This window comes from Gallus gallus, assembly GCF_016699485.2.
Source record: "Gallus gallus isolate bGalGal1 chromosome 1 unlocalized genomic scaffold, bGalGal1.mat.broiler.GRCg7b 1_unloc3, whole genome shotgun sequence".
NCBI classification, from domain to species: domain Eukaryota; kingdom Metazoa; phylum Chordata; class Aves; order Galliformes; family Phasianidae; genus Gallus; species Gallus gallus.
Window position 1 is genome coordinate 9,069 of NW_024095934.1, and position 27,276 is coordinate 36,344.

Genomic DNA, 27,276 nt, shown 5'->3' on the forward strand with positions numbered 1-27,276 from the left:
CATACAAACCCCCCCACCCCATACAGAGCCCCCCCCAAACAGAGACCCCACCCCATACAGAGGAGACCCCCCCACCCCATAGAGACCCCTCCAAACAGAGGAGACCCCCCCAAACAGAGACCCCCCCCATACAGACCCCCCCCACCCCAAACAGAGGAGACCCCCCCACCCCATACAGAGCCCTCCACACCCCATACAGCCCCCCCACCCCATACAGACCCCCCCAAAACAGAGCCCCCCCCAAACAGAGACCCCCCCCATACAGAGCCCCCCCAAAACAGAGCCCCCCCCCCATACAGACCCCCCCCACCCCATACAGAGCCCCCCCCAAACAGAGACCCCACCCCATACAGCGACCCCCCCCAAACAGAGGGGACCCCCCCACCCCATACAGAGACCCCCCCAAAACAGAGCCCCCCCCAAACAGAGCCCCCCCACCCCATACAGAGCCCTCCCCACCCCATACAGCCCCCCCACCCCAAACAGAGACCCCCCCCACCCCATACAAACCCCCCCACCCCAAACAGAGCCCCCCCAAAACAAAGACCCCCCCAAAACAGAGCCCCCCCCACCCCAAACAGACCCCCCCCACCCCATACAGACCCCCCCCCATACAGAGCCCCCCCAAAACAGAGCCCCCCCCCCCCATACAGACCCCCCCCACCCCATACAGAGACCCCCACCCCAAACAGAGGAGACCCCCCCCCCCCCATACAGAGCCCCCCCAAAACAGAGCCCCCCCCACCCCAAACAGAGACCCCCTCCACCCCATACAGCCCCCCCACCCCATACAGAGCCCCCCCCCCCCCATAACCCCCCCCTATTGGGGTACGGGATGAGGTTTGATGGCTTTATTATTAACCTGGGGGGGGGGGGGGGGGTCCCCTCCTTTTTATGTCTCGCCGCTCTCGTTACCGATTAATTAACGAACTCATTACCTCTCATTAATTACGAGCCGCCCCCAGCGCTCCTTTTAGGGACGGCCGTTTGGAACCGATCGGAATAAAACTTAATTTATTGAAGCCAACGCCTCAAAAGGGGGGGGGGGGGGGGGGAAATGGGGACCCCCCCCCCCCACCCCAAAACCACCACCCCCCCCTTCCCACCCCCCCCACCCCAAAAAAGGGGGAGGGTTGGGACCCCCCCCCCCCCAACCCCAAATAGCACTGAGGGGGGGGGGGGGGTATAAAATAGGGCATCCTTCATCTCAATGTGAGGGCAATGGGGGCTTCGTGGCCCCCCCCCCCCCAAAAAATATTGGGGTGCGGGGGGGGGATAAGGGCACTTAGTGAGGGATATGGGGGGGGGGGGGGGAGTACCGAGTGGGGACGTCCCATGGCACTGCAATGGGGGGGGGGGGCAGCAATAGGACCCCCAATGGAGTGGGACCCCCCCCCCATATAGGGGGGGGGGCGATGCTCATATTATGGGGGGGGGTTCCCCAAATCCCCCCCCCCCCCCCCCCCCCCCCAAATCCCACCCCCCCATAGGCACTTGGGCAGCTGTAGGCACTGGGCTGAGCCATAACCATCCCCCCCCCCCCCCCCCAATAAATAAGTAATAACTTAAACATGGGGTGAGGGGGGGGTGGGGTGGGGGGGGGGGGGGCACCTCAAAGCCCCCCCCCCCAAAATGAAATACTCTGACCATAAATGCCCCTCATACACCGCCCCCCCCCCAGAGCCCCCCAATGACCCCCCCTGAGCCCCCCCAGCCCCATTGAGGGGGGTTATGAGGAGGGGGGGGGGGGACTGTTTTGGGGGTGCTGGGGGGGGGGGGGGGGGGTCACGTGGATGGAATTGGGGTTCTGGGGGGGGGTCCGGGGGGGGTCACTTCCTCAGCTGGAGGCTGTCGAGGAGCAGCCGTTTGTGTTTGGGGTCCACGATCCCCGCTTCCTCCAGGTCCTCCTCCGTGATGTCACTTTAAGGGGGGGGGGGGGGGGGGGGGGGGGGGGACACAGCATTAGGATGGGAGCCACGAGGGGACCCCGGCCCTAAAAAAAAACCCCATTGGGATCCCTCCCTCCCCCGACCCCCCCCCATTACAGCCCCACAGGGGTCCCTTGTCCCCATATGGCCCCATAGAAATCCTCCTGTCCCCATATGGCCCCATAGGGCTCCCCTGTCCCCATACAGCCCCACAGAGGTCTCCTGTCCCCATACAACCCCATAGAGATCGCCCTGTCCCCATACAGCCCCACAGGGTCCCCCTGCCCCCATAGGGCCCCAAAGGATCCCCCTGTCCCCATACAGCCCCATAGAGATCCTCCTGTCCCCATACAGCCCTATAGAGATCCCCTTGTCCCCATACAGCCCCACAGGGGTCCCCTGTCCCCATATGGCCCCATAGAGAACCTCCTGTCCCCATACAGTCCCACAGGGGTCCCCTGTCCCTATACGGCCCCATAGAGATCCTCCTGTCCCCATACAGCCCCAGAGGGGACCTCTGTCCCCATATGGCCCCAAGAGGGTCCCCCTATCCCTATATAGCCCCAAGAGGGTCCCCTGCCCCCATACAGCCCTATAGAGATCCTCCTGTCCCCATACAGCCCTATAGAGATCCCCCTCTCCCCATACAGCCCCACAGGGGTCCCCTGTCCCCATACAGCCCCAGAGGGGACCCCTTGTCCCCATATGGCCCCAAGAGGGTCTCCTGTCCCCATACAGCCCCATACAGATCCCCCTGTCCCCATACAGCCCCAGAGGGGTCCCTCCGCCCCCATATGGCCCCAAGAGGGTCCCCTGTCCCCATACAGCCCCATAGGGATCCCCTTGTCCCCAAATACAGCCCCATAGAGATCCCCCTCTCCCCATACAGCCCCACAGGGGTCCCCTGGGCAGCCCCAAAAGGGTTCAGCCCCACAGAGATCCCTTCGTACCCCCATACAGCCCCACAGGGGTCCCTTGTCCCCATATGGCCCCAAGAGCGTCTCCTGTCCCCATACGGCCCCATAGAGATCCTCCTGTCCCCATACAGCCCCACAGGGGTCCCTTGTCCCCATACATCCCCATAGAAATCCCCTTGTCCCCATACAGCCCCATAGAGATCCCCTTGTCCCCATACAGCCCCACAGGGGTCCCTTGTGCCCATACATCCCCATAGAGATCCTCCTGTCCCCATATGGCCCCATAGAGATCCCCTCGTCCCCATACAGCCCCATAGAAATCCTCCTGTCCCCATATGGCCCCATAGGGCTCCCCTGTCCCCATACAGCCCCACAGAGGTCTCCTGTCCCCATACAACCCCATAGAGATCCCCCTGTCCCGATACAGCCCCAAAGGGGTCCCCTGTCCCCATATGGCCCTATAGGGCTCCCCTGTCCCCATACAGCCCCAGAGGGGCCCCTCCGCCCCCATACGGCCCCAAGAGGGGTCTCCTGTCCCCATACAGCCCCATAGGGATCCCCTTGTCCCCAAATACAGCCCCATAGAGATCCCCCTCTCCCCATACAGCCCCACAGGGGTCCCCTGGGCAGCCCCAAAAGGGTTCAGCCCCACAGAGATCCCTTCGTACCCCCATACAGCCCCACAGGGGTCCCCCTGTCCCCATACGGCCCCATAGAAATCCCCTTGTCCCCATACAGCCCCATAGAGATCCCCTTGTCCCCATACAGCCCCACAGGGTTCCCCTGTCCCCATATGGCCCCATAGAGAACCTCCTGTCCCCATACAGCCCCACAGGGTCCCCCTGTCCCCATACAGCCCCATAGAGATCCTCCTGTCCCCATACAGCCCCACAGGGGTCCCTCTGCCCCCATATGGCCCCAAGAGGGTCCCCTGTCCCCATACAGCCCCATAGAGATCCTCCTGTCCCCACACAGCCCCACAGAGCCCCCCTGTCCCCATACAGCCCCACAGGGTCCCCCTGTCCCCATACCGCCCCATAGAGATCCTCCTGTCCCCATACAGCCCCACAGGGTCCCCCTGTCCCCATATGGCCCCATAGAGATCCCCCCTGTCCCCATACAGTCCCCCAGAGCCCCCCTGTCCCCCCCATACAGCCCCGCAGAGCCCTCCTACCCCTACACAGCCCCAAGGAGACCCCCCCCCCTCGCCCCCATAGGACCCCCATAGGACCCCCATAGGACCCCCCCCCCACCTGAGGAACTCCAGGTCGTCCCATCCGTTGTGCAGCAGCCCCTCCTCGTACCTCTCCAACCCCAAACCCCGCAGCCATTCCCCCACGTTGGACTCGCTGACGCCCGCGCCGCGGCCCCCCTGGCACAGCGCCTGCAGCCAACGAGGGGGTACGGGGGGGGGGGGGGGGACACACACAGTGTTGGGGGGGCCCACAGCCGTACCGGGCAGCCCTGCCCCATCCCATCCCCATCCATCCCATCCCCATCCTATTCCCATCCCATCCCATCCCTCTCCATCCAAACCAATCCCATCCCATCCCCATCCATCCCATCGCCATCCTATTCCCTTTCCATCCCATCTCATCCCATCCCATTCCATCCCATCCCATCCCCATCCCATCCCTCTCCATCCAAACCAATCCCATCCCCATCCCATCTCATCCCATCCCACCCCATCCATCCCATCCCACCCCATCCATCCCATCCCATCCCATCCCATCCCATCCCATCCCATCCCATCCCATCCTATCCCATCCCATCCCATCCCACCCCATCCATCCCATCCCCATCTCATCCCAACCCCATCTCATCCCCATCCCAACCCATCCTATTCCCATCCCATCCATCCCATCCCATCTCCATCCCACCCCATCCCATCCTATTCCCATCCCATCCCCATCCCTCTCCATCCAAACCAATCCCATCCCATCCCCATCCATCCCATCCCATCCCATCCCCATCCATCCCATCCCATCCCCATCCCACCCCATCCATCCCATCCCTCTCCATCCAAACCAATCCCATCCCAATCCCATCTCATCCCATCCCACCCCATCCATCCCATCCTATTCCCATCCCAACCCCATCTCAGCCCAACCCCATCTCATCTCCATCTCCATCCCCATCCCCATCCCAACCCATCCTATTCCCATCCCATCCATCCCATCCCATCCCCATCCCATCCCCATCCCAACCCATCCTATTCCCATCCCATTCATCCCACCCTATCCCCATCCCATCCTATTCCCATCCCACCCCATCCATCCCATCCCCATCCCATTCCAACCCCATCCCCATCCCAATCCCAATCCCACCCCATCCCCTCCCAACCCCATCCCACCCCATCTCCATCCCAACCCATCCCATCTCCATCCCTATCCCCATCCCAACCCATCCTATTCCCATCCCATCCATCCCATCCCATCTCCATCCCACCCCATCCCATCCTATTCCCATCCCATCCCCATCTCACTCCATCCCCATCCCCATTCTTATCCCCACCCCATCCCCATCCTATACCCAACCCATCCTATTCCCATCCCACCCCATCTCACCCCATCCCCATCCCCATCCCAACCCATCCTATTCCCATCCCATCCATCCCATCCCATCTCCATCCCACCCCATCCCATCCTATCCCCATCCCACCCCATCCCATTCCCACCCCATCCCCATCCTATATCCAACCCATCCTATCCCCATCCCATCCTATTCCCATCCCACCCCATCCATCCCATCCCCATCCCATTCCAACCCCATCCCCATCCCAATCCCACCCCATCCCCATCCCATCCCAACCCCATCCCACCCCATCCCATCTCCATCCCCTCTCCCTCCCCATCCCATCCCATCCCACCCCATCCCATCCACCCCATCCTACCCCCCGTTTCCCATCCCCATCCCACCCCATTACCCCATCCCAATCGTATTTTCTCCTCCATCCCCATCTCCCAATCCCCATTCCCAACCCCAATCCCCATCCCCCCATCCCCATCCCACCCTATTCCCCCACCTCCATCCCCCTCTCCCACCCCCATCCCAACCCCAATCCCAATCCCCATCCCAACCCCAACCCCAATCCCCATCCCAATCCCCATTCCCACCCTCCATCCCCATCTCCCAACCCCCATTCCCAACCCCAATCCCTCCCATCTCCATCCCCCCTATTCCCCCATCTCCATCCCCATCCCTATTCCCCCCCCATCCCATCCCCAATCCCCCCCATCCCCATCCCACCCTATTCCCCCATCCCCATCCCAATGCCCATCTCCCATCCCAATCCCCATTCCCCCTCTCCACCCATCTCCCAATCCCCATCCCCAACCCCAACCCCAATCCCTACCTCCCATCCCCATCCCACCCTATTCCCCCACCTCCATCCCCCTCTCCCACCCCCATCCCAACCCCAACCCCAATCCCCATCCCAATCCCCATTCCCCCCCTCCATCCCCATCTCCCAATCCCCATTCCCAACCCCAATCCCTCCCTCCCATCCCCATCCCACCCCATTCCCCCATCTCCATCCCAATCCCCATCCCCATCCCATCCACCCCATCCTACCCCCCGTTTCCCATCCCCATCCCACCCCATTACCCCCATCTCCATCCCAATCCCCACTCCCACCTCCGTCCCCATCTCCCAACCCCCATTCCCAACCCCAATCCCTCCCATCCCCATCCCACGCTATTCCCCCATCCCCATCCCACCCTATTCCCCCACCTCCATCCCCCTCTCCACCCCATAAGGCTCATCCCCATCCCACCCCCACCCCCAATCTCCATCCCCATCCCCATTCCCCCTCTCCATCCATCTCTCAATCCCCATCCCCAACCCCAACCCCCATTCCCAACCCCAATCCCTCCCTCCCACCCCCATCCCCCCCCCCCATCCCATCCCTATTCCCCCCCCCATCCCATCCCCAATCCCCCCCCCATCCCCATCCCTCCCCATTCCCCCATCTCCATCCCAATCCCCATCCCAATGCCTATTTCCCCCTCCATCCCCATCTCCCAATCCCCATTCCCAACCCCAATCCCCCTCCCATCCCCATCCCACCCCATTCCCCCATCTCCATCCCAATGCCCATCTCCCATCCCAATCCCTATTTCCCCCTCCATCCCCATCTCCCAATCCCCATTCCCAACCCCAATCCCTCCCTCCCATCCCCATCCCACCCCATTCCCCCATCTCCATCCCAATCCCCATCCCCATCCCATCCACCCCATCCTACCCCCCGTTTCCCATCCCCATCCCACCCCATTACCCCATCCCAATCCCTATTCCCCCTATCCACCCATCTCCCAACCCCCATTCCCAACCCCAATCCCTCCCATTCCCCATCCCCCCCTATTCCCCCATCTCCATCCCCACCCCAATCCCCCCCCATCCCAACCCCAATCCCTCCCTCCCACCCCCATCCCCCCCCCCCCATCCCATCCCTATTTCCCCCCCCATCCCCCCCATCCCTCCCCTATCCCCCCCCCCCGTTAACCCCCACCTCCTCCCCCAGATCCTCCTGGATGCTCTCTCGGATGCAATGGGACGTGAAGGCAATGGGACGGCTGTAGTCGGGCTGCAGGCAGCGGGGGGGGCGCTCCAACCTCCCCCTCCCCCCCGCCCCCCCCCGCCCCCCCCCCCCCCCATATTCCACCTCGCTCAGCGTTTTGGCCATCTGCAGCACAGAACACGACCGGTCGTCCCTCCCCCCCCCCACCCCGCTTATGGGGACCCCCCCCCCGGGCACCTCCATCCCGAACGCAGCGCTCGGAGGAGCTGTCGGTCTCGGATGAGGTTTGGGTGGTGGGGGGGTTCACAGATGACCCCCCCTAACAGCTCCTTGGGGGTTTCGACCCCTTCTAACTCCCGGGGTAAAGGGGGAGGGGGGAAATCGGGGGGGGGCAAAGCGATGGGGTTGGGGTCTTCATCCGAGGAGGTGTCCTCATGGCATGGGGGGGGTGGTGGTGGTGGGGGGGGGCCGGCAGACGGATGCCGACGGCGTTCGGGGGGTGCGGCTTTGCTTTTGGGGATGGGGGGGTTTGCCGGGGTGATGGGGGGGGGTCGGATGGGGGGGGGGGTCGGGGGTCAACAGTTGGTGTGGGACCCCTTCCAAAACGTAATAGGCGGGGTTATTAAAGCTGTTCTTCAACGGCCCCCCCGGCGATTCCGCCATCGGTTCTGCTTTGGAGCTGCGGGTATAAAGCGGAGGAGGGGGGGGGGGGAGGGGGGGGGGGTGGGTGAATGGAGGATAAAGGGGGGGGATGTGGGGTGACCCCCCCCCCCCTCGATCCCAACCTACTCACCGGCTCGGAGCGGCCTCATCCCGGGTGGTGCCCCGATGGGGGGGGGGTGGGCGGGGGGTCGCTGCAGCGCTGCCCTTCTCGGGGTCCTCGGGGGCTTTGGGGGGGGTGGGGGGGGGGCGGATCGGGCCCGGGGGGCTTCCTAAGCATGGACCTGGGGGAGAGAAAAGGGGGGGGGGGGGGTTACAGGGCTGGGGGGGCCGTCCTGCAGAGGAATAGGACTCCATGCATCGCCATGCAGGGATGCACCAAGCATTGCAACATGCACCAGGACCCCATGCATCGCCCTGCAGGGAGGCTCTGTGTTGCAACGTGCACTGGGACCTCATGCACCACCCTGCAGGGTTGCACCAAGCATTGCAACATGCACTGGGGTCCCATGCATCGCCCTGCAGGGAGGCTCTGTGTTGCAATGAGCATTGGAATCCCATGCATCACCCTGCAGGGATGCACCGAGCATTGCAACATGGACTGGGACCTCATACATCACCCTGCAGGGATGCTCTGTGTTGCAATGAGCATTGAGATCCCATGCATCACCCTGCAGGGATGCTCTGAGCACTGCAACATGCGTTGGGACCCCATGCAGCATCCTGAAGGGTTGCACCAAGCATTGCAACATGCACCAGGACCCCATGCATCACCCTGTAGGGATGCTCTGTGTTGCAACATGGACTGAGACCTCATGCATCACCCTGCAGGGTTGCACCACGCATTGCAACATGCACCAGGACCCCATGCATCACCCTGCAGGGATGCTCTGAGCGCTGCAACATGCATTGGGACCTCATGCATCGCCCTGCAGGGATGCTCTGTGTTGCAATGAGCACTGCAACCCCATGCAGCATCCTACAGGGTTGCACCAAGCATTGCAACATGCACCAGGACCCCATGCACCACCCTGCAGGGATGCTCTGTATTACAATGAGCACTGCAACCCCATGCAGCATCCTACAGGGTTGCACCAAGCACTGCAACGTGCATTGGGACCCCATGCATCACCCTGTAGGGATGCTCTGTGTTGCAACATGGACTGAGACCTCATGCATCGCCCTGCAGGGATGCTCTGAGCACTGCAACATGCACCAGGACCTCATGCATCATCCTGCAGGGTTGCACCAAGCACTGCAACATGCACTAGGACCCAGTGCACCATCCTACAGGGATGCTCTGTGTTGCAACAAGCACTGCAACCCCATGCAGCATCCTACAGGGTTGCACCAAGCATTGCAACATGCACTGGGACCCCGTGCATCACCTTGCAGGGTTGCACCAAGCATTGCAACATGCACCAGGACCCCATGCATCACCCTGCAGGGTTGCTCAGAGCACTGCAATGTGCACTGGGACCCCATGCATCACCCTGCAGGGATGCTCTGTGCTGCAATGTGCATTGGGATCCCATGCAGCACCCTGCAGGGATGCACCAAGCATTGCAACATGCACCAGGACCCCATGCATCACCCTGCAGGGTTGCTCAGAGCACTGCAACCCTATGCACTGGGACCTCATGCACCACCCTGCAGGGATGCTCTGTGTTGCAACATGCGTTGGGACCCCATGCATCACCCTGCAGGGATGCACCAAGCATTGCAACATGGACTGGGACCTCATGCATCACCCTGCAGGGATGCTCTGTGTTGCAATGAGCACTGCGACCCCATGCAGCATCCTACAGGGTTGCACCAAGCATTGCAACATGCACTGGGATCCCATGCATCACCCTGTAGGGATGCTCTGAGCACTGCAACATGCACTGGGACCCCATGCATCACCCTGCAGGGATGCTCTGTGTTGCAACAAGCACTGCAACCCCATGCAGCATCCTACAGGGTTGCACCAAGCATTGCAACATGCACTGGGACTCCATGCATCACCCTGCAGTGATGCTCTGAGCACTGCAACATGCACTGGGACCTCATGCATCACCCTGCAGGGATGCTGTGTTGCAACGAGCATTGGGATCCCATGCATCACCCTGCAAGGTTGCTCAGAGCATTGCAACGTGCACTGGGATCCCATGCATCGCCCTGCAGGGATGCTCTGTGTTGCAACGAGCATTGGGACACCATGCATCACCTTGCAGGGTTGCACCAAGCATTGCAACGTGCACTGGGACCTCATGCATCACCCTGCAAGGTTGCTCTGAGCACTGCAACATGCACCAGGACCTCATGCACCACCCTGCAGGGATGCACCAAGCATTGCAACATGGACTGGGACCTCATGCATCACCCTGCAGGGTTGCTGTGTTGCAGTGAGCATTGGGATCCCATGCATCACCCTGCAGGGATGCTCTGAGTACTGCAACGTGCACTGGGACCTTATGCATCGCCCTGCAGGGATGCTCTGTGTTGCAATGAGCACTGCGACCCCATGCATCACCCTGCAGGGATGCTCTGTGTTGCAACATGCACCAGGACCCCATGCATCGCCCTGCAGGGATGCTCTGTGTTGCAACGAGCACTGCAACCCCATGCACCACCCTGCAGGGTTGCACCAAGCGTTGCAACATGCACTAGGACCCAGTGCACCATCCTACAGGGATGCTCTGAGCACTGCAACATGCACTGGGACCTCATGCATCACCCTGCAGGGATGCTCTGTGTTGCAACGAGCATTGGGATCCCATGCATCACCTTGCAGGGTTGCAGCAAGCGTTGCAATGTGCACTGGGACCTCATGCATCACCCTGCAAGGTTGCTCTGAGCACTGCAACATGCATTGGGACCCCATGCACCATCCTACAGGGATGCTCTGAGCACTGCAACATGCACCAGGACCTCATGCATCATCCTGCAGGGATGCACCAAGCATTGCAACATGGACTGGGACCCCATGCATCACCCTGCAGGGTTGCACCAAGCGTTGCAACATGCACCAGGACCCCATGCATCACCCTGCAGGGTTGCTCAGAGCACTGCAACGTGCACTGGGACCTCATGCATCACCCTGCAGGGATGCTCTGTGTTGCAACGTGCATTGGGATCCCATGCATCACCCTGCAGGGATGCACCAAGCATTGAAACATGGACTGAGACCTCATGCATCGCCCTGCAGGGATGCTCTGTGTTACAAAGAGCATTGGGACCCCATGCATCACCTTGCAGGGTTGCACCAAGCATTGCAACGTGCACTGGGACCTCATGCATCACCCTGCAAGGTTGCTCTGAGCACTGCAACATGCACCAGGACCTCATGCATCATCCTGCAGGGATGCACCAAGCACTGCAACATGGACTGGGACCTCATGCATCACCCTGCAGGGTTGCTGTGTTGCAATGAGCATTGGGATCCCATGCATCACCCTGCAGGGATGCTCTGAGCACTGCAACGTGCACTGGGACCCCATGCCCCACACTCAGAGCACCACGCCGTGCCCCAGGACCCCACACCCCATCCCGCAGCAATGCTCCCAGCACCAACACAGCAACGAGAGATGCAGAACCCCCCCACCCCCATCCCCATCCTCCCCCCCCCCCCCCCTTTCCCAGCCCCCCTCCCCACTCACTTGGCACCCTCCTGGGGGGCTCTGGCGCTCAGCGGGGCCCTCCCTTTGCCGCCCGCCGCCTCGTCCTTATCCACGCTGATCCACTCTGCGAGGGGATGGAGGGGAAGGGGGGGGGTGAGCTGAGCTGAGCAACGGCACGGAGAGGGGTTGGGGGAGCCCTGAGCCCCCCCATTTCCCACCCCCAGCTCTCACCATAGAGCCTCTCGCGGGTGCCCAGGCGCTCTGCAGGCACGCGCACCTTCATGGAGCCGCGGATGTTGCCCGTCTCCTCGCCCCGGTGTGAGAGGTAAGTGAGGAACTGCTGCGCCGTGCTGCCTATCATGGACTTGAGGGCGATGACACATTCCCCTGTGGGGGGGGATGGGGGGGGTCATTTTCAGGGTGGGGGGTCCCCCGAGCCTCGAGGTTGGCACGGCACGGGGTGGGGGGGGGGGACGGCGTGCGCACCGTAGGACTCGTAGCCATCCAAGGACTTAACGGTGAGCAGCAGGTGTTGGTCCTGCAGGTATTCGATCTCCGAGAGGATGGGCTTCAGCTGGGAGGGGGGGGGTGGGGGGGGCACACGGTGTGAGTGAGGGGCGCGGGGTTACGGCCCCCCCCATCCTCCACTATCCCCCACCCTATGGGACCTCACCGTGGGCAGCTGCCGCGCCGACCACTGCACCTTGAGGAAGTTGATGTTGTCGCTGCTCTGCGTGTCGTTCTCACAGCTCTTCTTGAACTCTGCACCACGGGACGGCACGATGGAGCCCTATCCGAAGCCCCCCAACCCCCCCCACTCCTGCCCCTATGGACCCCCCCCCCCCCCATCCCATTTCCAAGCACTCACCCTCCAGGCAGGTGGAGTAGAACTCGATGAAGAACTTGGTGCGGCTCGCCGTCTTCACGATGGCCTCGATGCTCTCAAACTCGATGTACGCCTGGTCCGAGGACTTGGAAAGCCCTGCGCAAAGGGGTCGGGGGGCAGAGGGGCGTCCCCCCTTTGTCCCCCCACAGCCCCCCCCCCCCCATGTCCCCACGGCCCTGCAGGGCTGAGGGCTCTGGACCTTTCTTGGAGACGAACTGCGATGTGACGCCGACCTCGAAGGAGCCGAAGACGGGCGAGTGGTCGCTGGTGGTGATGTCGTCCGTGCAGCCTGAGGGACAACAGGGTGGTCTGTCCCACAACCTGCCCCAGTCCTGTCCCCAATCCATCCCCAACCTGCCCCCAACCTGTCCCCAATCCATCCCCATCCCATCCCCAAGCTGTCCCAAACCTGTCCCCAATCCATCCCCCAACTCTATCCAACCTGCCCCAAACCTGTCCCCAATCCATCCCCATCCCATCTCCAACCTATCCCCAACCTGCCCCAAACCTGCCCCCAATCCCATCCCCAACCTACGCCCAACCTGTCCCCAGTCCATCCCCATCCCATCCCCAACCTGCCCCAAACCTGTCCCCATCCCAACCCCATCCCAACCCCATCCCATCCCCATCCCATCCCCAACCTGCCCCCAACCTGCCCCAAACCTGTCCCCATCCCATCACCCACCTGCCCAAACCTGTCCCCAAACCATCCCCATCCCATCCCCAACCTGTCCCCAATCCATCCCCATCCCATCTCCAACCTATCCCCAACCTGCCCAAACCTGTCCCAATCCCATCCCCAACCTACCCCCAACCTGTCCCCAGTCCATCCCCATTCTGTCCCCAACCCGCCCCAAACCTGCCCCCAACCAGTCCCCGGCTTGCCCCAATCCCATCCCCAACCTGCCCCAAACCTATCCCAACCTGTCCCCAACCTGCCCCAAACCTGTCCCCAATCCATCCCAATCCCATCCCCAAACCATCCCCAATCCATCCCCCACCTGCCCCAAACCTGTCCCAATCCCATCCCCAACCTGTCCCCAACCTGTCCCCAATCCATCCCCATCCCATCCCCAACCTGCCCCAAACCTGTCCCCAATCCATCCCCAACCTACGCCCAACCTGTCCCCAACCCATACCCAAACTGTCTCCAACCTGCCTCAAACCTGTCCCCATCCCAACCCCATCCCATCCCCAACCTGTCCCAAACCTGTCCCCAAACCATCCCCAACCTGTTCTCAACCTGCCCCAAACCTGTCCCCAATCCATCCCCATCCCATTTCCAACCTGTCCCCAACCTGCCCCAAACCTGTCCCCAATCCATCCCCATCCCAACTCCATCCCCATCCCCAACCTGTCCCATCCCATCCCCAACCTGCCCCAAACCTGTCCCCAACCTGCCTTCAATCCCCCACCTGCCTCAAACCTGTCCCCATTCCAACGCCATCCCATCCCCATCCCATCTCCAACCTGCCCCAAACCTGTCCCCAATCCATCCCCCTCCCGTACCCAACCTGCCCCAAACCTGTCCCCAATCCATCCCCAACCTACGCCCAACCTGTCCCCAACCCATACCCAAACTGTCTCCAACCTGCCCCAAACCTGTCCCCATCCCAACCGCATCCCATCCCCAACCTGCCCCCAACCTGCCCCCATCCCATCCCCCACCTGCCCCAAACCTGTCCCCAAACCATCCCCATCCCATCCCCAACCTGCCCCAAACCATCCCCAACCTGTCCCCAATCCATCCCCATCCCATCTCCAACCTATCCCCAACCTGCCCCAAACCTGTCCCAATCCCATCCCCAACCAGTCCCCAACCCGTCCCCAATCCATCCCCATCCCATCCCCAACCTGCCCCAAACCTATCCCCAATCCATCCCCCTCCCGTACCCAACCTGCCCCAAACCTGTCCCCAATCCATCCCAATCCCATCCCCAACCTATCCCCAACCTGTCCCCATCCCAACCCCATCCCATCCCCAACCTGTACCCAACCTACCCCAAACCTGTCCCAATCCCATCCCCAACCTGCCCCAAACCTGTCCCCATCGCAACCCCATCCCAACCCCATCCCATCCCCAACCTGTCCCCAAACCATCCCCAACCTGTTCTCAACCTGCCCCAAACCTGTCCCCAATCCATCCCCATCCCAACCCCATCCCATCCCCAACCTGCCCCAAACCCGTCCCCAACCCACACCGAACCCATCCCCAACCTGTTCCCTGTCCCCAACCCACCCCTTGTCCCCAACCCATCCCCGGTGCGGGTGGCCATCCCCATTGCCCCCCCCAGGGGCAGGACATGGGGTCCCCCTTTGGGACCATGGCTTCCCCTCACCGTAGGCGTTGCAGTTGACGTGGGTTTCGGGGTACGACTTCCAGAGGATGCGGTCGCACCAGGACGGGACGTTGGTGCGGACCTGCAGCGGGATGGGGTTTGGGGGGGGGGGGGGTCATATAGGGCCCATTTGGGTGCCCCCCACCTTCAGAATCCCCCCACTCAGCGCCGTACCCCCGTGGGTTTCTGCTTGTGCCATACGTAGGTGTCCCGCGAGCCGCGCTCGTAGCGGTACGTGGGGGGGAAGGTGATCTCCTCCTCTCCTGCAGCACGGGGAATATTGGGGAGGGGGTTAAGGGGGGGGTCAGCACCCCCACAACCCCCCCTCCCCGAGCTGTGCGCCCTCACCGAAGCGTAGGAACACTTTGTGCTTCTCCTTCTCCAGGTTGAGCTGATCCACTTTGAGCAGAGGCTCGAACTCTTTGCGGCTGATGTAGTTGAGGATCTCCTGCAGGGGCGGGCGTTGGTTTGGGATGGGAGGGAAAAAGTGGGGGGGGGGGGTGGGGAATAGGGGGACACACAGGTAGCCCCCCTCCCCTAAACGGAGCCCCCCCACCCCACCCCTTCACCTGGATGTCCATATCCAGGCGATAGTTGAGGTCCCCAAACCAGAAGAGGTGGGTGAAGCGCAGCGAGATGTCGAAGGAGCTGAGCTGTTTGTCGCCCAGCGAGAGCAGGCGGAGGATGTCCACGTAGTTCTGGTTCCTCCTGCATGGGGGGGGACACCGATGTGACCCCCCCACCCCACCCCGACCCCGCGCTGTCCCCACGCTGTGGGTGCTCACCTGGCTGTCTTCTCGTTGCCGGAGGTGAGGTGGCAGTTGACGAAGCCGAAGGAGGTGCCGTTGAACATGAAGGAGACGCCCACGGCGCCTTTGTTGCCTGGGGGGGACAGCATGGTGGGGTGGGATGGGGTGGGGATGGGATGGGGACAGGGGATGGGGTGGGAGGGGATGGGATGGGATGGGATGGGATGGGGACAGGGGAGGGGATGGGATGGGATGGGATGGGATGGGATGGGATGGGATGGGATGGGATGGGATGGGGATGGGGACAGGGGATGGGGATGGGGATGGGGAAAGGAGATGGGGATGGGGAAAGGAGATGGGGACAGGGGATGGGATGGGATGGGATGGGGATGGGGACAGGAGATGGGGATGGGATGGGGACAGGGGATAGGATGGGGACAGGGGATGGGATGGGATGGGATGGGATGGGATGGGATGGGGATGGGATGGGATGGAGACAGGAGATGGGGATGGGGACAGGAGATGGGGATGGGGACAGGAGATGTGGACGGGATAGGATGGCATGGGGATAGGAGATGGGGATGGGGACAGGGGATGGGATGGGATTTGATGGGGACAGGAGATGGGGATGGGGAAAGGAGATGGGGACAGGGGATGGGATGGGGATGGGGATGGGGACAGGGGATGGGATGGGATGGGATGGGATGGGATGGGATGGGATGGGATGGGATGGGGATGGGGACGGGAGATGGGGATGGGAGATGGGGATGGGATGGGGATGGGAATGGGATGGGATGGGGACAGGAGATGGGATGGGATGGGATGGGATGGGATGGGATGGGATGGGATGGGATGGGATGGGATGAGATGGGATGGGATGGGATGGGGATGGGGACGGGATGGGATGGGATGGCGATGGGGACAGGAGATGGGGATGGGATGGGGATGGGATGGGATGGGATGGAGACAGAAGATGGGGATGGGGACAGGAGATGGGGATGGGATGGGGACAGGGGATGGGATGGGATGGGATGGGATGGGATGGGATGGGGATGGGATGGGATGGAGACAGGAGATGGGGATGGGGACAGGAGATGGGGATGGGGAAAGGAGATGGGGACAGGGGATGGGATGGGGATGGGGACGGGATGGCAATGGGGATGGGTATGGGATGGGATGGGATGGGGACAGGGGATGGGGATGGGGACAGGGACAGGAGATAGGGATGGGATGGGATGGGGATGGGGACAGGAGATGGGGATGGGATGGGGATGGAGACAGGGGATGGGGACGGGGACAGGGAATGGGGACAGGGGATGGGACGGGGATGGGATGAGGATGGGGATGGGGATGGGGACAGGAGATGGGGATGGGATGGGGATGAGGACAGGAGATGGGATGAGGACAAGAGATGGAGATGGGATGGGATGGGGACAGGAGATGGGGATGAGGACAGGGGATAGGGATGGGATGGGGACGGGGGATGGGGACAGGGGATGGGGGCATGATGTGGACATGAGGTTGGGGACACGATGGGGGCATGATGTGGACATGAGGTTGGGGACACAATGGGGACACGATAGGGACACGAGAAGGACATGATGTTGATATGATGTTGGGGACGTGATGAGGACAGGAGGTTGGGGACACGATGGGGACACGATAGGGACATGATGTTGGGGACACAATGGGGACACAATGGGGACATGAGGTTGGGGACACGATGGGGACATGATTGGGACTGGAGGTTGGGGACATGATGGGGACATGATGGGGACACGATGGGGACATGATTGGGACAGGAGGTTGGGGACACGATGGGGACATGAGGTTGGGGACATGATGTGGATATGATGTGGACATGAGGTTTGGGACACAATGGGGACATGATGAGGATGTGAGGTTGGGGACACGACGGGGACACGATAGGGACATGATGTTGGGGACACAATGGGGACATGATGTGGACATGAGGTTGGGGACACGATGGGGACATGAGGTTGGGGACACGATGGGGACATGAGGTTGGGGACATGATGTGGACATGATGGGGACACAATGGGGACACGATGGGGACATGATGGGGACATGATGTGGACATGATGGGGCCACGATGGGGACATGATGGGGACACGATGGGGACACGATGGGGACACGATGGGGACATGAGGTTGGGGACACGATGGAGACATGATAGGGACATGATGGAGACAGGCGACTGGGGACACGATGGGGACATGATGTGGATGTGAGGTTGGGGACACGATGGGGACACGATGGGAACAGGAGGTTGGGGACATGATGGGGACATGATGGGGACACAATGGGGACATGATAGGGACATGAGGTTGGGGACACGATGGGGACACGATAGGGACACGATGGGGACATGATGGGGACACGATGGGGACATGATGTGGACATGAGGTTGGGGACACGATGGGGACATGAGGTTGGGGACATGATGTGGACATGATGGGGACACGATGGGGACACGATAGGGACATGATAGAGACACGATGTAGACATGAGTTTGGGGACACGATGGGGACATGATGTGGATGTGAGGTTGGGGATATGATGGGGACACGATGGGGACACAATGGGGACACGATGGGGACATGAGATTGGGGACACGATGGGGACATGATGTGGATGTGAGGTTGGGGACACGATGGGGACATGATGGAGAGATGAGGTTGGGGACACGATGGGGACACGATGGGGACATGATAGGGACAAGAGGCTGGGGACGTGATGGGGACACGATGGGGACATGAGGTTGGGGACATGATGGGGACATGATGGGGACACGATGGGGACACGATGGGGACATGATGGGGGCATGATTGGGACAGGAGGTTGGGGACATGATGGGGACATGAGGTTGGGGACACGATGGGGACAGGATGGGGACATGATAGGGAGAAGAGGCTGGGGACGTGATGGGGACACGATGGGGACATGAGGTTGGGGACACGATGGGGACATGAGGTTGGGGACATGATGTGGACATGATGGGGACACGATGGGGACACGATGGGGACATGAGGTTGGGAACACGATGGGGACACGATAGGGACACGATGGGGACATGATGGGGACATGAGGTTGGGGACACGATGGGGACATGAGGTTGGGGACTCAAAGGGAATATGACGTTGGGGACACGATGGGGACATGATGGAGACATGAGGTTGGGGACACGATGGGGACATGATGGGGACATGATTGGGACATGATGGGGACACGATGGGGACATGATGTGGACATGAGGTTGGGGACACAATAGGGACACGATGGGGACATGAGGTTGGGGACACAATGGGGACACGATAGGGACATGATGGAGACAGGAGACTGGGGACACGATGGGGACATGATGTGGATGTGAGGTTGGGGACACGATGGGGACATGATGGGGACATGAGGTTGGGGACACGATGGGGACATGATGGGGACATGAGGTTGGGGACATGATGGAGACATGATGGGGACATGATTGGGACAGGAGGTTGGGGATATGATGGGGACACGATGGGGACATGATGGGGACATGACGTTGGGGACACAATGGGGACATGATGTGAACATTAGGTTGGGGACATGATGGGGACATGATGGGGACATGATTGGGACAGGAGGTTGGGGATATGATGGGGACACAATAGGGACACGATGGGGACATGATGGGGACATGATGGGGACATGAGGTTGGGGACACGATGGGGACATGAGGTTGGGGACTCAAAGGGAATATGACGTTGGGGACACGATGGGGACGTGATGGAGACATGAGGTTGGGGACATGATGGGGACATGATGGGGACATGATTGGGACATGATGGGGACACGATGGGGACATGATGGGGACATGAGGTTGGGGACACGATGGGGACATGATGGGGACACGATGGGGACACGATGGGGACATGATGGGGGCATGATTGGGACAGGAGGTTGGGGACATGATGGGGACATGAGGTTGGGGACACGATGGGGACAGGATGGGGACATGATAGGGAGAAGAGGCTGGGGACGTGATGGGGACACGATGGGGACATGAGGTTGGGGACACGATGGGGACATGAGGTTGGGGACATGATGTGGACATGATGGGGACACGATGGGGACACGATGGGGACATGAGGTTGGGAACACGATGGGGACACGATAGGGACACGATGGGGACATGATGGGGACATGAGGTTGGGGACACGATGGGGACATGAGGTTGGGGACTCAAAGGGAATATGACGTTGGGGACACGATGGGGACATGATGGAGACATGAGGTTGGGGACACGATGGGGACATGATGGGGACATGATTGGGACATGATGGGGACACGATGGGGACATGATGTGGACATGAGGTTGGGGACACAATAGGGACACGATGGGGACATGAGGTTGGGGACACAATGGGGACACGATAGGGACATGATGGAGACAGGAGACTGGGGACACGATGGGGACATGATGTGGATGTGAGGTTGGGGACACGATGGGGACATGATGGGGACATGAGGTTGGGGACACGATGGGGACATGATGGGGACATGAGGTTGGGGACATGATGGAGACATGATGGGGACATGATTGGGACAGGAGGTTGGGGATATGATGGGGACACGATGGGGACATGATGGGGACATGACGTTGGGGACACAATGGGGACATGATGTGAACATTAGGTTGGGGACATGATGGGGACATGATGGGGACATGATTGGGACAGGAGGTTGGGGATATGATGGGGACACAATAGGGACACGATGGGGACATGATGGGGACATGATGGGGACATGAGGTTGGGGACACGATGGGGACATGAGGTTGGGGACTCAAAGGGAATATGACGTTGGGGACACGATGGGGACGTGATGGAGACATGAGGTTGGGGACATGATGGGGACATGATGGGGACATGATTGGGACATGATGGGGACACGATGGGGACATGATGGGGACATGAGGTTGGGGACACGATGGGGACATGATGGGGACATGATGGGGACATGAGGTTGGGGACATGATGTGGACATGATGGGGACATGATGGGGACATGAGGTTGGGGACATGATGGGGACATGATGGGGACACGATGGGGACATGAGGTTGGGGACATGATGTGGACATGATGGGGACATGATGGGGACATGAGGTTGGGGACATGATGTGGACATGATGGGGACATGATGGGGACATGAGGTTGGGGACATGATGTGGACATGATGGGGACATGATGGGGACATGAGGTTGGGGACATGATGGGGACATGATGGGGACGCGATGGGGACAGGAGGTTGGGGACACGATGGGGACATGATGTGGATGTGAGGTTAGGGACACGATGGGGACATGATGGGGACACAATGGGGACACAATGGGGACATGATGGGGACATGATGGGGACATGAGGTTGGGGACACGATGGGGACATGATGGGGACATGATGTGTATGTGAGGTTGGGGACATGATGGGGACACGATGGGGACACAATGGGGACACAATGGGGACAGGAGGTTGGGGACACGATGGGGACATGATGGGGACACGATGGGGACAGGAGAATGAAGACACAAATAGGACATGAAGACGGGGACTCAAAGAGGACTCAACAGGGAACGAGGACAGACACGAGCATGGAGACGTGACGGGGACGCGACGGGGACATGAGGAGGGGACAGGGACGGGAGGAGGGGACACGCTGGGGACATGAGGTTGGGGACATGAGGTTGGGGACACGCTGGGGACGGGGACGTGAGGCGGGGACGGGGACGGCCCCCCCGGGCCCTACCCAGCGTGTTGGCGATGCCGGTCTTCACGCTGGAGGTGCTGACGTGGCTGATGCGGTTCTCGTGCTCCGGCTTCACCAACACCACCACTTTGATGTTCCACAGCGACTGCATGGCCACCTGTGGGGGGGGGGGGGGGGGGACGCAGCTCAGCCCCCACCGGGGTATGGGGACGGCCGCCGCCATAGGGCTGCCACCCCACGGCACCCGGAGCCGCCACGGCCCCAAGGGGGGTCGTGGTGATCCCAATGGGGGCACCACCCCATAGCCTCCAGAGCCACCGTATCCCCAATGGGGTCACCCACCCCATAGCCCCCCACTGTGACCCCCATGGGTTCACCCACCCCACAGCCCCCAATGCCGCCATATCCCCAATGGCTGCACCCACCCTATAGCTCCCAGAGCCATGGTGACCCCAATGAGCGTACCAACCCCACAGCACTTGGGGTCATGGTGACCCCAATGGCTGCACCCACCCTATAGCTCCCAGTGCCACTGTGATCCCAATGGGGGCACCCACCCCACAGCCCCCAGCACAATGGTGACCCCAATGGGTACACCCACCCCATAGCCCCCACTGTGACCCCAATGAGCGCACCCACCCCACAGCATCTGGGGTCGTGGTGACCCCAATGGCTGCACCCACCCTATAGCTCCCAGTGCCACTGTGATCCCAATGGGGGCACCCACCCCACAGCCTCCAGTGCCACCATATCCCCTATGGCTGCACCCACCCTATAGCTCCCAGAGCCATGGTGACCCCAATGAGCGTACCAACCCCACAGCACTTGGGGTCATGGTGACCCCAATGGCTGCACCACCCTATAGCTCCCAGTGCCATGGTGACCCCAATGGGATCACACTCCCCATAGCCCCCAGCACAACGGTGACCCCAATGGGAGTACCCACCCCATAGCCCCCACTGTGACCCCAATGGGTTCCCCCACCCCACAGCACTTGGGGTCGTGGTGACCCCAATGGCTGCACCCACCCTATAGCTCCCAGTGCCATGGTGACCCCAATGGGGGCTCCCACCCTACGGCACTTGGGGTCGTGGTGACCCCAATGGGTGCACCATCCCACACCCCCACTGTGTCCCCAATGGGTTCACCCACCCCACAGCCCCCAGTGCCACCATATCCCCAATGGCTGCACCCACCCTATAGCTCCCAGTGCCACGGTGACCCCAATGGCGGCACCCACCCCACAGCCCCAGTGCTACTGTGATCCCAATGGGTTCACCCACCCCATAGCCCCCACTGTGACCCCAATGGGTTCACCCACCCCACAGCCCCCAGCACAATGGTGACCCCAATGGGTACACCCACCCCATAGCCCCCACTGTGACCCCAATGAGCGCACCCACCCCACAGCATCTGGGGTCGTGGTGACCCCAATGGCTCCACCCACCCCACAGCCCCCAACACAATGGTGACCCCAATGGCTGCAGCCACCCTATAGCTCCCAGTACCATGGTGACCCCAATGGACGCACCACCCCATAGCCTCCAGAGCCACCGTATCCCCAATGGGGCACCCACCCCATAGCCCCCACTGTGTCCCCAATGGGTTCCCCCACCCCACAGCACTTGGGGCCATGGTGACCCCAATGGCTGCACCACCCTATAGCTCCCAGTGCCACGGTGACCCCAATGGGATCACACTCCCCATAGCCCCCAGCACAACGGTGACCCCAATGGGGTCACCCACCCCATAGCCCCCACTGTGACCCCAATGAGCGCACCCACCCCACAGCTCTTGGGGCCATGGTGACCCCAATGGGGTCACCCACCCCATAGCCCCCTACTGTGACCCCAATGGGTTCACCCACCCCACAGCCCCCAGTGCCACCATATCCCCAATGGGGTCACCCACCCCATAGCCCCCTACTGTGACCCCAATGGGTTCACCCACCCCACAGCCCCCAGTGCCACCATATCCCCACTGGGGTCACCCACCCCATAGCCCCCACTGTGATCCCCATGGGTTCACCCACCCCATAGCCCCCAGTGCCACGGTGACCCCAATGGGGGCACCCACCCCATAGCCCCCAGTGCCACGGTGACCCCAATGGGGGCACCCACCCCATAGCCCCCACTGTGACCCCCATGGGTTCACCCACCCCACAGCCCCCAGTGCCACCATATCCCCAATGGCTGCACCCACCCTATAGCTCCCAGTGCCACAGTGACCCCAATGGGTACACCCACCCCACAGCCCCCAGTGCCGCCATATCTCCAATGGGGTCACCCACCCCATAGCCCCCCCTGTGACCCCAATGAGCACACCCACCCCACAGCTCTTGGGGCATGGTGACCCCAATGGGTTCACCCACCCCATAGCCCCCCCTGTGACCCCCATGGGGTCACCCACCCCATAGCCCCCTACTGTGACCCCCATGGGTTCACCCACCCCATAGCCCCCAGTGCCACCATATCCCCAATGGGGTTACCCACCCCACAGCCCCCCCTGTGACCCCCATGGGTTCACCCAGCCCACAGCCCCCAGTGCCACGGTGACCCCAATGGGGGCACCCACCCCATAGCCCCCACTGTGACCCCCATGGGTTCACCCACCCCATAGCCCCTACTGTGACCCCAATGGGTTCACCCACCCCACAGCCCCCAGTGCCATGGTGACCCCAATGGGGGCACCCACCCCATAGCCCCCACTGTGACCCCCATGGGTTCACCCAGCCCACAGCCCCCAGTGCCACCATATCCCCAATGGCTGCACCCACCCTATAGCTCCCAGTGCCACAGTGACCCCAATGGCTGCACCCACCCCACAGCCCCAGTGCTACTATGATCCCAATGGGTTCACCCACCCCATAGCCCCCCCTGTGACCCCAATGAGCGCACCCACCCCACAGCTCTTGGGGCTATGGTGACCCCAATGGGTTCACCCACCCCACAGCCCCAGTGCCACGGTGACCCCAATGGGGGCACCCACCCCATAGCCCCCCCTGTGTCCCCCATGGGTTCACCCACCCCACAGCCCCCAGTGCCACTGTGACCCCAATGGCTGCACCCACCCTATAGCTCCCAGTGCCACAGTGACCCCAATGGCTGCACCCACCCTATAGCCCCCAGCACAATGGTGACCCCAATGGCTGCACCCACCCCACAGCCCCCAGTGCTGCCATATCCCCAATGGGGTCACCCACCCCATAGCCCCCCCTGTGACCCCCATGGGTTCACCCAGCCCACAGCCCCCAGTGCCACGGTGACCCCAATGGGTTCACCCACCCCATAGCCCCCACTGTGACCCCCATGGGTTCACCCACCCCATAGCCCCCCCTGTGACCCCAATGGGTTCACCCACCCCACAGCCCCAGTGCCACGGTGACCCCAATGGGGGCACCCACCCCATAGCCCCTACTGTGACCCCCATGGGTTCACCCACCCCACAGCCCCCAGTGCCACCATATCCCCAATGGCTGCACCCACCCTATAGCTCCCAGTGCCACGGTGACCCCAATGGGTTCACCCACCCCATAGCCCCCACTGTGACCCCCATGGGTTCACCCACCCCATAGCCCCCAGTGCCACGGTGACCCCAATGGGGTCACCCACCCCATAGCCCCCACTGTGACCCCCATGGGTTCACCCACCCCATAGCCCCCAGTGCCACGGTGACCCCAATGGGGGCACCCACCCCATAGCCCCCCCTGTGACCCCCATGGGTTCACCCAGCCCACAGCCCCCAATGCCGCCATATCCCCAATGGCTGCACCCACCCTATAGCTCCCAGTGCCACAGTGACCCCAATGGGTACACCCACCCCACAGCCCCCAGTGCCACGGTGACCCCAATGGGGGCACCCACCCCATAGCCCCCACTGTGACCCCAATGGGTTCACCCACCCCACAGCCCCCAGTGCCACGGTGACCCCAATGGGGTCACCCACCCCACAGCCCCCGTTGCCACCATATCCCCAATGAGGGCTCCCACCCTATAGCTCCCAGTGCCACGGTGACCCCAATGGGTTCACCCCCCCCATAGCCCCCCCCGTGACCCCAATGGCTGCACCCACCCCACAGCCCCCAGTGCCGCCATATCCCCAATGGGGTCACCCACCCCATAGCCCCCACTGTGACCCCCATGGGTTCACCCACCCCACAGCCCCCCCTGTGTCCCCCATGGGTTCACCCAGCCCACAGCCCCCAGTGCTACCATATCCCCAATGGGGGCACCCACCCCATAGCCCCCACTGTGACCCCAATGAGCACACCCACCCCACAGCTCTTGGGGCTATGGTGACCCCAATGGGTTCACCCACCCCACAGCCCCCCCTGTGACCCCCATGGGTTCACCCACCCCACAGCCCCCAGTGCCACCATATCCCCAATGGCTGCACCCACCCTATAGCTCCCAGTGCCACAGTGACCCCAATGGTTTCACCCACCCCACAGCCCCCCCTGTGACCCCCATGGGTTCACCCACCCCACAGCTCTTGGGGCCATGGTGACCCCAATGGGGTCACTCTCCCCATAGCCCCCACTGTGACCCCCATGGGTTCACCCAGCCCACAGCCCCCAGTGCCACGGTGACCCCAATGGGTTCACCCACCCCATAGCCCCCACTGTGACCCCCATGGGTTCACCCACCCCATAGCCCCTACTGTGACCTCAATGGGTTCACCCACCCCATAGCCCCCAGTGCCATGGTGACCCCAATGGGGGCACCCACCCCATAGCCCCCACTGTGTCCCCCATGGGTTCACCCAGCCCACAGCCCCCAGTGCCACCATATCCCCAATGTCTGCACCCACCCCATAGCCCCCACTGTGACCCCAATGAGCACACCCACCCCACAGCTCTTGGGGCATGGTGACCCCAATGGGTTCACCCACCCCACAGCCCCCCCTGTGACCCCCATGGGTTCACCCAGCCCACAGCCCCCAATGCCGCCATATCCCCAATGGCTGCACCCACCCTATAGCTCCCAGTGCCACAGTGACCCCAATGGGTACACCCACCCCACAGCCCCCAGTGCCACGGTGACCCCAATGGGTTCACCCACCCCATAGCCCCCACTGTGACCCCAATGAGCGCACCCACCTCACAGCTCTCGGGGCCATGGTGACCCCATTGGGTTCACCCACCCCACAGCCCCCAGTGCCACGGTGACCCCAATGGGGGCACCCACCCCATAGCCCCTACTGTGACCCCCATGGGTTCACCCACCCCACAGCCCCCCCTGTGACCCCCATGGGTTCACCCACCCCACAGTCCCCAGTGCCACCATATCCCCAATGGCTGCACCCACCCTATAGCTCCCAGTGCCACAGTGACCCCAATGGGTACACCCACCCCACAGCCCCCAGTGCCGCCATATCTCCAATGGGGTCACCCACCCCATAGCCACCCCTGTGACCCCAATGAGCACACCCACCCCACAGCTCTTGGGGCATGGTGACCCCAATGGGTTCACCCACCCCATAGCCCCCCCTGTGACCCCAATGGGGTCACCCACCCCATAGCCCCCACTGTGACCCCCATGGGTTCACCCAGCCCACAGCCCCCAGTGCTACCATATCCCCAATGGGGTCACCCACCCCACAGCCCCCCCTGTGACCCCCATAGGTTCACCCAGCCCACAGCCCCCGTTGCCCGGCCCGTACCGGGCGGTATTCGGTGTCGCTGTATTCCTTGAGCACAGCCCTGAGGAAATCCACCCACTCCTTATCCCCCACCGAGTTCTCCTGGGTGCCGAAGACGTAGATGTCGTGCGGGATGCCGGCCGTCACCTCGTCCAGCGCCTTGCCCAGCCCACGGCACGTCAGCCACGACGACACGCTCTTGGGTGGGGGCACGCTGCCTGCGGGGGGGGCACGCTCAGAAAGGGGGGGTATGGTCAGAAGGGGGGGGTATGG

At 62.0% G+C, this 27,276-nt stretch overlaps 1 protein-coding gene and 1 long non-coding RNA gene across 2 annotated transcripts; both read right to left on the reverse strand.

Annotated features, from left to right (window-relative positions):
- Positions 1-1,764: 1,764 nt before the first annotated feature.
- On the reverse strand, positions 1,765-27,276 carry LOC121108647 (inositol polyphosphate phosphatase like 1; the record flags this gene model as incomplete). Its single annotated transcript, XM_040656636.1, has 18 exons — positions 1,765-1,920; positions 4,099-4,229; positions 7,356-7,667; positions 7,800-8,043; positions 8,174-8,308; positions 11,666-11,750; positions 11,858-12,013; positions 12,113-12,200; positions 12,300-12,388; positions 12,495-12,608; positions 12,712-12,801; positions 14,852-14,933; positions 15,026-15,114; positions 15,200-15,299; positions 15,421-15,559; positions 15,637-15,733; positions 21,403-21,520; positions 27,025-27,276. Coding segments are annotated over 18 exons (2,412 nt in total), but the record flags the coding sequence as incomplete, so codon positions are not given.
- LOC121108646 lies at positions 9,226-11,600 on the reverse strand. Its single transcript, XR_005843338.1, has 2 exons — positions 11,502-11,600; positions 9,226-10,731 (listed from the first exon to the last, which is right to left on the reverse strand). It is a non-coding gene; the product is annotated as an uncharacterized LOC121108646 (long non-coding RNA).